Raw genomic sequence first — 11320 nt, 5'->3', positions numbered from 1 at the left:
TAGATAGATAGATAGATAGATAGATAGATAGATAGATAGATAGATAGATAGATAGACTGATAGATAGACTGATAGATTAATGGATAGATGGATAGATGAGATGGATGGATGGATGGATAGATAGATAGATAGATAGATAGATAGATAGATAGATAGATAGATAGATAGATAGATAGATAGATAGATAGATAGATAGATAGATAGATAGATAGATAGATAGATAGATAGATAGATAGATAGATAGATAGATGTCTGACCAAATGTACCCACAAGGATAGTAATAGGAAATTTTTAGGTCTCCATGAGGAAACAAGCTATAAATCATACAGAATTAAATTTTGTGAAAATCTAAAAATGCAGAAAGTTTCCTATGAGGGGTAGGTTTAGGTGTAGGGCGATAGAAAATACAGTCTGTACAGTATAAAACCATTACGCCTATGGAATGTCCTCATAAAACATGGAAACACAATATGTGTGTACACACACAAGTACATATTAATTCTCTTCCAGTGTATGCTGCTTAGATTTCTTGTGGTGTGTTTACAGTACCCACTGACACTTTACAATGAGGTAAAGTGCATTAATACCAATTTTAAAATTTAAATTGAAATGTTATGCTCATGTTATTTAAAACAGGTTTAGAGAAGGTTTTTTTTATGAAAATTAATCAAAATAAGCGGACATGGCAACACTGGAAGAAACCCTAGTTTAGGCAGGCGCCGGTTTTTCTCGCGTGATTAGACGTTCTGACGTCATTCTTCTTTGCTTTAGTCAAGGGAACTGCAGAGCGATTCAATTATATTTCTGTACAGAACGTTTTCGTTCATTTAGTATTTTATCGTTTATGCGTTCCCGATTAAACACATATTTTATGGCTGTAATAGGACGTTGCAACGGATATTTTGGGTAAGATCTCATATGCATTCAGTTACCTTAATTATATTCTGCAAGAGACAGTCTATGGCTGTGTCTCAAAACCCAGTGTTCTGCCTATCTGGACAGCATTTTTGGACATCATAAGCGTCCGTCATAGCAAAGCAATCTTGGTAGGCAGCTCTCTGGGTTCATGCATACATGTAAATGTCTTACTGGATCACAATAATGCCCAATAGAGCAATCGCAGTACTACTGCACCTTACCGTTAACTTACTTCTTTGGAAAACCCGCAGGGCCAAAGTGAACTGTCATTTTTACTTTATTTTGATCATCCTTGATTATGGTAAATTATTCTAACAGGCCCACGTACCATCTAAAACACTTGTTTTGTTTTCAAATATCAACTCTGTTAATAACAGTAATGTTTTTTTTTTTAATTAAACAACAATGAAAAATTTATTTTGGTTAATTGAAATAAAGTTGAAAAAAAATATATATATATATTAGATGAAAAATAGATGAAAAACTCAAATAAAAAAATAAAACAGAATTAAAATAAATGTATGATAGATAGATAGATAGATAGATAGATAGATAGATAGATAGATAGATAGATAGATAGATAGATAGATAGATAGATAGATAGATAGCAAGTAAATAAAAATGGCAGAAGATACCAAAATTACTTAGAATTTAACATTTACAAACTGAAGATATAAAAATAAAAGCAAAATATTAATACATTATGTAATAAGACAGAATTAATATAACCCTATTAAAATGCTAAAAAAGAGTGTCACAAATGTTATAGACTTTCTGGAAAAAAATATTAGATTGACTATAATATGAACCAGAAATTTTAACACTGCCTGTAATTTATATTTGTGTGATTTGATCTGCAGTTATTTTATAAGTTAGGCTGGCTTATCAGTATTGAAGTGTTTCTTATATAAAACTTAATTTAATTGGGTCACTTCTTCAAATCCCTCATCATAGAATGATAGAGTTTTGCTTGCTTTTGGGGAATATTGACTCACAGAATAAATAATCTAATCTTAGAATAACTAATACTTTATTGTATGAGCAGGATGGGTTGTGCAGACCTTATGTTATAGCTTGCTCTGTGTGGACATCACCGCCACCGTGGAAGAAAACGGCAGCTCATGGCACCAGGCCTACGCAAACTCGGGCCCCAGCCCCCTTCCAGCACCACCCGAACACTTGTGCAAGGCCTGCGGAGGCCAGTTTGACACCGTAAGAACTGTAAATCAGGTTACATCTACTCCAATTCTGCTGTTAAAGGGATAGTTCACCCCAAAATGAAAATTCTGTCATTAGTTACTCACCCTCATGTTGTTCCACCTTTGTTCATTTTCGGAACCTAAATTACGATATTTTTGATTAAATCTGAGAGCTCTCTGACCCTGCATAGACAGCAACACGACTGCAATGTTCCCAGTCCCAGAAACGTAGCATAGACATCGGTAAAACAGTCCATGTGACATCAGTGTTTCAATTTCAATTTTGCGAAGCTACGAGTAAGAAAACAAAAATAACATCATTTATTCAACAATTCTCCTCCCCAAGTTACTGTCTTCCGCCATTTTGGAGCGTACCACGGTCCACGACGCATGTGTCGCTACCCCAGAATGTAATCAATGTAATCAGCGTTGTTTACATTCAGCATGCACACATTTCCTCCTGAACGTAAACAGCGCTGATTAAGGAAGATGGTAACTCGGGAAGAAGAATTGTTGAATAAATTATGTTATTTTTGTTTTCTTTGGGCACAAAAAGTATTCTCGTAGCTTTGCAAAATTGAAGTTGAGCCACTGATGTCACATGGACAGTTTTACCAATGGCCTTGCTGCGTTTCTGGGACTAGGAACATTTCAGTTGCGTTGCTGTCTACGGAGGGTCAGAAAGCTCTCAGATTTAATCAAAAATATCTTAAATTGTGTTCCGAAGATGAACGAAGATCTTACGGGTTTGGAACGACATGTGGGTAAGTAATTAATGACAGATAAATTCTTCTAATTGGATTTGAGCGTTTTTGCTGATTTCAGTCCATTTCATAGCATGTCTGCGTGGACTGCAAAAACAACTTCTGCAGCCGCTGCTTGGTGCAGATGGACCTCCGGCCGCAGATGTGCCACACCTGTCAGCGGCTCCACTGCACCCTCTTTGAACGGGCAGAGTTGATGAGGCTGAAGGTGAAGGACCTCCGTGACTATCTCCACCTGCACGAAACCCCCACGCAGATGTGCAGAGAGAAGGAGGAGCTGGTGGAGCTGGTGCTTGCTCAACAAACTCCCAGGAGTAGCGGCAGCGCCTCTGCGTCTCCTCTGCCTTCCCATCCTCTCGCAGAATCTGAAGCCCTCACGGAGGAGGAGGATGATGAGGACGAGGATGAAGAGGGTGAAGAGGAGGAGGAAGAAGAAGATGGAGATAGAGATGGAGAAGATGAAGAGGGTGAAGAAGATGATGAGGATGATGATGAAGAGGTATGGATAAAACATGCTGTGTTTTTGTATATAATAGAAGCCTCCTGTCCAGATATAATTGTGTTTTATCTGTGCTTCACTTAGTCCACAGACAGTGAGGAGACGCTGGTGAACAGCAGAAGAGCCTCTCTGTCTGACCTGAGCAGGGTGGAGGACATCGAAGGCCTCAGCGTGCGGCAGCTGAAGGAGATTCTGGGACGTAACTTTGTGAACTACCAGGGCTGCTGTGAGAAATGGGAACTAATGGAGAAGGTCACCCACCTCTTTAATGATCAGAAAGACCTTCACAACCTTGGTACGTCTTTCTGCATGAACACTGTGAAACCATAATAGTGGTAGTGTTGCCTAGCGCTTAAAGATTTGCACTAGTAACGTAAAAATTGCAGTTTTGATTATTTTACGAAAATATTGTTGGTTATTATTTAGCATGTGAGGTGTTTTGTTTTTCAAACAAGTAGAAATATTCTTACAAAAAACAAAGTATTTAAATGGACAGCTAAAATGACAGCATCAGATTGCAATAAATGTTCAAAAAATATTATCTTATATACACTACTAAGTTCAGTGAGATTTTTTTATTATTATTGATGCTTAATACTTTTACTAATAATTAATTATTCTATTCAGCATTTGATCAAAATTGATAGTAAAGACATTTACACTACCAGTCAAAAGTTTTTGGACAATAAGATATTTTATGGTTTTTTTTTAAAGAATCCTCTTCTGCTCACCAAGCCTGCATTCATTTGATCCAAAATACAGCAAAAGCAGTAATATTGTGAAATATTTTTACTATTTAAAATAACTGCTTTCTATTTGAAAATATTTTCAAATGTAATTTATTCCTGTGATTTTAAATCTGAATTTTAGCATCATTACTCCAGTCACATGATCCTTTAGAAATCATTCTAACATTCAGATTTTCCGCTCAAAAAACATTTATTATTATTATGTTTTAAACAATTGAGTAGAATTTACATTTATTCTTTTAGCTGACGCTTTTATCCAAAGCGACTTACAATTGCTATATATGTCAGAGGTCGCACGCCTCTGAAGCAACTAGGGGTTAAGTGTCTTGCTCAGGGACACATTGGTGTCTCACAGTGGATTCGAACCCAGGTCTCTCACACCAAAGGCATGTGTCTTATCCACTGCGCCATCACCACCCCCAATTTTTTAAGGTTTCTTAGATGCATAGAAAGTTCAGAAGAACAGCATTTATCTGAAATAGAAATATTTTGTAACATTATGAATGTCTTTCTGCAAATCAGCATATTAGAATGATTACTGAAGGATCATGTGACACTGAAGACTGGAGTAATGATGGAGAAAATTTAGCTTTGATCACATTAATAAATCACATTTTAAAATATATTCAAATAGATTGAAGTTATTTTAAATAGTAAAAATATTTCACAATATTACTGCTTTTGCTGTATTTTAGATAAACAAATGCAGGCTTGGTGAGCAGAAGAGAATTCTTTAAAAAACCTTAAAAATCTTACTGTCTTACTGGCATAATATTACTGGTAGTGTATAATGCTACAAGATTACAATTCAAAATAAATTATCTTCTTTTAAACTTTCTGTTTAAAAATGTATCATAAAATAGATCATGGCATGACACTGAAGACTGGAATAATGGCTGCTGAAAATGCCATTTGCCATGACAGGAATAAATTACATTTAAAGTAAAAAGTAAATAGAAAACTGTTGTTTTAATTTGTAAAAATATTGAATTGTATTTTTGATGAAAATAAGCGCAGCCTTTGTGAGCATAAGAAACCTTAAAATAATAAAAATTCTTACCGATCCCAACCTTTTGAATGGTATTGTAACTTTAATCATCATAGTGTATAAGTTTTACTGTAATTGACATTTTTGCACTTTCTTTTACTTTCAGTTTCAAATACAACAACAGAAGCAGGTATGTTTTATAAATGCCATGGCGATTAGCCCCAAAATGCTATATAAAAACTATTTTAAAGTAAGACAATTCTTGAATTTGAGTCTGATAATTGAATCTCACCACTCTTCCAGATGATCCTGCTGAGCCCAGTGGCCAGGAGGAGAACCTGTGCAAGATCTGCATGGACTCCCCCATTGATTGCGTTCTGCTGGAGTGCGGCCACATGGTCACATGCAGCAAGTGTGGGAAACGCATGAACGAGTGTCCCATCTGCCGGCAGTACGTGGTTCGAGCCGTGCACGTCTTCAGATCGTGAAATTCGAGTGCAAAGAGACAGACTGTCCCCTACAGGTTGTTGCTTTTTCACACATTTTCTCAACATGTTTGTGATAATGCTCCATTTTGCTGCTTTGTTTATAAGTTTACATGATTAAATGTGCACTTATTTGTTTTTTCATCGCAACAGTGTTAAGGTATGGCTTCAAAGTTGTGTTAAATTTATTTGTTGATTTTTGCACTTTTTTTTAATTATTAAGATTTTTTCTTTATATCCATCCTACAACATTTGCATTGCTGATAATAAGTATATAATAAGCAAACAAGGTTTAATGGAAAAAGTTGCATCAATGATAAATGTTTATTAGAGGTTAAGACGTCACGACGTGTGTCTGTCTGTATAAAGAACACATTTAAATGGGTGGAATACACTTGAAATGTCTGAGATGCAGACCTGCCAACCTGTAACCATTTTGCGTAGTGGGCACGCATTTTGACCTCAAAGTACACAAGTATGATTGGTCACTTTAAACTACGCAAAAACCTGGTGACGCCTTTGTGCAGCACAAACCAATCAAGCAACAGCAATGAAAGAGCACTTCGACCAATCAGAAGCGCTGAGTTCATTCCCCATCTAGCAAGTGGGATGATTGACAAATGCCATTAAAAATAGACTACAAATAGACCATAGACTGTAAAAAAAAAATGGACGTAGTGTCCGTGACGTCACTCGTAGGTTTCTGAAGAGCGTTTTTGAAGCCTAAAGTGGGCGGAGCCGACCGCCGCCATCTTGGCAACGCGTCACCGCGCGTCACTCCCGGATGATCCAAAATGGGCAATGAGGCGGGACGTGGGCGGAACTGAGGTGCCTGGTTGCTGAAACCACGCCCGCCTACCTCGTCGACGTATTGGCGGTTGATTTTTGAACTTTTCCAGAGCTTTCCAGCTTACTCAAGGTAAATTAACCTGAAACTACACAACAAAACTTCAAATAACTGAGGTAACGTGACGGCTAACAGACAGCAGATAGAGACAGCAACGTCAATCAACCTGTCACTCAAGTGGCCACGCCCTTAATTATGCAGAAGTTTAAGGCTTAATATAATTTAAATGGATGAGTTATAAAAAAATTCACCCCCCTCACAGTTGTCACGAAGGGCAAAATTAGCTATATAGACCAAAATAAATTTTTGTACCAGGCTGTAAACATGTTTTTTTCTACTGTAAAGTTGGGCATTTTAACATGGAGAGTCAATGTGATTGACTCCCTTTTGGAGCCAGCCTCCAGCGGCTAGTCGATGAATTGCAGTTTTAATCACTTCCGTGTTGGTTTCACTAGAGGGAGCAGGAGGTTGCCGCTTGAAATAGACAGCAAAACAAAATCCTGCTCGGTCTCGTACCTTTTATTTTACTCCCGCCGTCTGATTTCTTAAAAGAGGACAGTACACACGGTATACTTACAACTAAGGTAAACGGGTTGGGGTGGATGTGGAAAGTTAAAATATTGAGCTGAGTTAACTTTATCTTCTGGACTCGACGTGATCGCATTGATATTCTAGACACATTCATATTCAGTCAGATCTGCTGCGGTTTATTTGTGTTCATATAGCTGCACTCACTGAACAGCGTCCTAATATTAGGGCTTTTAGTCCAAAAAAGTGCACGTACTTGGATAAATACTGATATATTTGCACTAGAGCTTCGCCCGTGTCTAATAAACCTTTAAAAAAGTCTTACCGGAACATTCACATCTGTGTTCAGCTGCTGACAGAGCAGAGAGTTACCGTGTTTGGGTAACAGCTTCACAAACAGCCTTTTCAACTACACAGTATTATTTCTGTATTACAGTCATTCATAAGTTAATAGTTCAGATATAAACACTGCTGTTTATGGTAGCGATCAAAATAGACCTTTTGAAAGTTAACTGGCGCTTCAAATAACGTTTGTGTCGATTGCATTGTTTCGCCACTAGGTGCAGAGAAGTGACTTCAAAAATGTATTTGTGATTGAATCAAGAGACTCGTTTAAAAAGGCTGATTCATCCAGTAAAGAAACAAGTGACGTATTTGAGTGAGACATTAAATCATTCATTCACACCACTTTTTCATAATTTTAATATGAACTAAATATATTATAAATACATATTAATTTAAATGTTTAATAATTCGTTTAAATTAAACACTTTTAAATAGACTGCAGCAATAATAGTTTGTCACACATTATTTTGTTTCGTGGGAGAATCGCGATCTCTGTTTGAGACAAAAAAAATCGTGATTCTCAATTTATCCAGAATCATGCAGCTGTCATATGTTTCACAGGGGAAGTCGTGGCCTAATGGTTAGAGAGTAATGGTTAGAGAGCTGGACTTGTAATCCAAAGGTTGCGGGTTCGAGTCTCCGGCCGGCAGGAATTGTAGGTGGGGGGAGTGAATGTCCAGCGCTCTCTCCACCCTCAATACCACGACTGAGGTGCCCTTGAGCAAGGCACCGAACCCCCAACTGCTCCCTGGGCGCCGCAGCATAAAATGGCTGCCCACTGCTACGGGTGTGTGTTCACGGTGTGTGTGTGTTCACTGCTGTGTGTGTGCACGTTGGATGGGTTAAATGCAGAGCACGAATTCCGAGTATGGGTCACCATACTTGGCTGAATGTCACTTCACTATATGTGGCTGAATGCAGACCTTTGGGAAATATCTAACATGAATAACGCTATCCTAACACTACATAATTTTCAAGCTAGTTTGCCTATTCACCTGGCATTTAAGATGGCAAAGTAGTGTAAAGTTATGTGCTCGGTGACAGAAAAGTGTGTGTGTGTGTTCATGACTTGCAGCTAAAAAAAACAGAGAGAGAGAGCAGCAGACCTAAAAAGAAACCAAAAAGAGTCCATGCCTCACAGCAGTTCCTCACAAAATATGAGGATATATCATATATATATATATATACCCCCCTACTCAAAAGAAAATTCAAAGGTTGGCAGGTCTGGGGATGTGAAAACAGGGTAAGATGGTTGAATTTAATTTTTATTTGGAGCACTGATTTTCATGTTGTTTCTGTGTTTAAGTCTGTACAATAGTTCACCATTGCAGATCACCTCTAAAAAGTGACCACTTCTGGGGTCATTCCACTCTTGGTTAAAGAAATAGTTCACCCAAAAATGAAAATGTCCTGACCCTTAGGCCATTCAAGATGTAGATGAATTGATTTCTTAATCAGAAAAACCTACTTGGAGAAATTATCACTTGCTCACCAATGGATCCTCTGCAGTGAATGGGTGCCGTCAGAATGAGTCCAAACAGCTGATAAAAACAATACAATAATCCACACAATCCCAGTCCGTCAATTAACATTTTGTAAAAAGCTGCACATTTGTTAGTAACAAATCTATCGTTCATTTGTTTTAACCTTAAACCATGGCTTCCCACTAAAATACAAGTCCTCAAGCCATCATATTGCTTTCTTCCCTAAAAAAAAAGTATAAAGAATTTAGATCAAACACCATTTACAAGCAAAATCAGTCCAAAAGAGTTATTAAACAAATATGTTGGTGGATTTTGATGTGAGAGGACAACAGGGGATGGACTGTTTCACTTGAGGAAGCATTATTATGGATTATGGACTATGGATATTTTGACCAGAAGCAATGGTTTACAGTTAAAACAATTTAATGATCAATTTGTTTCTTACAAACACGTGACTTTTCTTCACAAGATTTTAACTGAGCGACTGGAGTTGTGTTGTGAATTATTATGTTTTTATCAGCTGTTTGAACTCTCATTCTGACGGCACCCATTCACTGCAGAGGATCCAGTGGTGAGCAAGTGATGTAATGATAAATTTTCTCCAAATCTGTTTCTTTAATGAAACAAATTCATCTACATCTTGCATGGCCAGAGGATAAATACATTTTCTGCATATTTTCATTTTTGGATGAAGTATTCCTTTAAATTGTTACGCACTCTACCAGTATTGGTACTTGTTTAGTGAGTAGGTGCTATTTTCCAAGCTCTGTGCACTTAGAGATAACAAACCATTTCACTATCTCATGCTTTGGGTCTTGACGCCATATCTTAGGCAGAACCAATACTTCCAAACTGCCAAGAAACCTTTTCTGGCTTGGCTTTTACTTCAGTACATTCTTTCTTTTATTACACTGGTGGCTAGTTCTCCACCATTACTAGTATTACTAACAAGTCAGTGTTAGTCACAAGGTGCTCATTACTGCCTACATTTATTGTTGTATGATAAAGTGTGTTAACCTAATAAAAAGTTTTCATGGAGTGATAAAGCCAATCATAACTAATTTTTTCTTGAAATCTCTCATTTTTAAACTTGAAGGCTCACACTTATTGAGATACGATGTTTTAATTATTAAAAAAGTTTGATTAAAATTGCAAGTTTACGAATGTATCATAATTGTGGTTATATAGGAATGTTTTCATTTAAAATCTTTATCCGTTGCATATCTCTGATTCCTTGTTTTCTTGAGCTGAATGTAGATGACACTGAGCTCCGTCTAAACCAATTAGCACATATCTAAAACACAACAGACGATCTTCTAAAGATATCTGGCTTAAAAAGTTCAGTCTTTTGAATTTTCTCACTTATTATTGGAGACTTTTGACAGGATATGCAACCTGTACATATTCTATATTTTGATAGCTTTGTGTTTTATGTATTTGCATCAATTTATCAATCAAAGCCACATGATAAAACCTAAAAGATCTCGATTTCTCACTGTCTTTGTTTCACTGGTCATTGCAAATGTCGAGTCAGTCCAAACCCAGCATGAACATCCCCACAATATATTAAAAAGTTGATGATGGACAGGCACGTTGCAAATAAATTAAGCGATGGGTGTAAATTTCTGCTCAGTTCTGTGGTGCTTGGAGCTTTCATTTTGTGCTTTAACAGCTCTAGTTAAAAAAAAAACCTAATAAATGGGCAGAATCAGATTTACATGTTAAGTCAAAATCCAAGTAATTTCTGTTATTTATGTAATAGCAAAGGTGCCCAAATATGTGTGTGTATGTACAAAGTGGAGTTATATCCCTTGAAATATCAGTAGGTTGTGTTGCGGTCTGAAGATTTAAATATCTACAGAAATTTAGTGAAAATAAATATGATCTAAAGCTCAATTAAAACTTAAAAGTGTGAAAAAAAGAAATAGCATTATTTGGAAGCTAAAGTGTCTTTGCAAATATATCTTTATTGAATGCAGCACTGAGAAATTGTGTGCAAAGAGAAAAAAAAAAGGAAAACATTGGATGTGTATCTAGACTTATGAAAAGAAATTAAGAATATGAGGGGAAAAAAAATAAGAGCTCTGCATGCATGAGCAAAGAAAAAGATTATTGAAAGGTGCTTAGAAATGCCTGAATGAACTTTTCCAGGTTGAGAGGAGACACTGGATTCTGTAATAACTTTTGTGTATCGTTTGTAAATTGTTTGGTTTTGTTTGTTTTTAGCTTGTTTGAGGCTGTGACTTTCTTTTAACCTGTATGAAATATAATCAAATCAACGGATAACTCAAACGCTGTTCCGGATGTAGTAAACATTTATCATAAAACTAGCATGTCAGATTGCCAATATTGTCTTTAATATGCAGTGAGCCTGATGTGCTAAATGCTGTATTCCTGTAAAACACTACATTGGAAGGTGATAAGGTTTATAATTATTGATAAATTTATATATTTTTAAATTTTGTTACTATAAATGGTTGTTCTTGTGCATTATTTTTTTTTTGTATCAATAAA

The 11320-nt window shown here is 36.5% G+C and overlaps 1 protein-coding gene across 2 annotated transcripts; it reads left to right on the top strand.

Annotated features, from left to right (window-relative positions):
• Window positions 1–764: 764 nt before the first annotated feature.
• Window positions 765–6744, top strand: LOC306855915 (E3 ubiquitin-protein ligase rififylin-like). 2 transcript variants are annotated; one of them, XM_079394872.1, is made up of 6 exons: window positions 765–906; window positions 1964–2130; window positions 2955–3380; window positions 3465–3675; window positions 5284–5307; window positions 5421–6744. In XM_079394872.1, the coding sequence occupies exons 3-6, from the start codon at window positions 3006–3008 to the stop codon at window positions 5603–5605; spliced, it is 795 nt and encodes a 264-aa protein (XP_079250998.1). In that variant the 5' UTR covers window positions 765–906; window positions 1964–2130; window positions 2955–3005; the 3' UTR covers window positions 5606–6744. The 2 variants fall into 2 exon arrangements, with proteins under 2 accessions (XP_079250998.1, XP_079250997.1); XM_079394871.1 differs by lacking the exons at window positions 765–906; window positions 1964–2130 and adding an exon at window positions 2767–2881 and having other exon boundaries at window positions 5421–5692.
• Window positions 6745–11320: the final 4576 nt, after the last annotated feature.

This window comes from Barbus barbus, assembly GCF_936440315.1.
Source record: "Barbus barbus genome assembly, chromosome: 36".
Lineage (NCBI taxonomy): Eukaryota > Metazoa > Chordata > Actinopteri > Cypriniformes > Cyprinidae > Barbus > Barbus barbus.
This window is presented reverse-complemented; position numbering and strand designations above follow the sequence as displayed.

Excerpts from the sequence above, each read along its gene's own strand:
- LOC306855915 (XM_079394871.1), top strand. Across the intron at positions 3,676-5,283 it reads GAAAGACCTTCACAACCTTG|TTTCAAATACAACAACAGAA; the intron begins GTACGTCTTTCT and ends TTTTACTTTCAG. Across the intron at positions 5,308-5,420 it reads AAATACAACAACAGAAGCAG|ATGATCCTGCTGAGCCCAGT; the intron begins GTATGTTTTATA and ends CCACTCTTCCAG.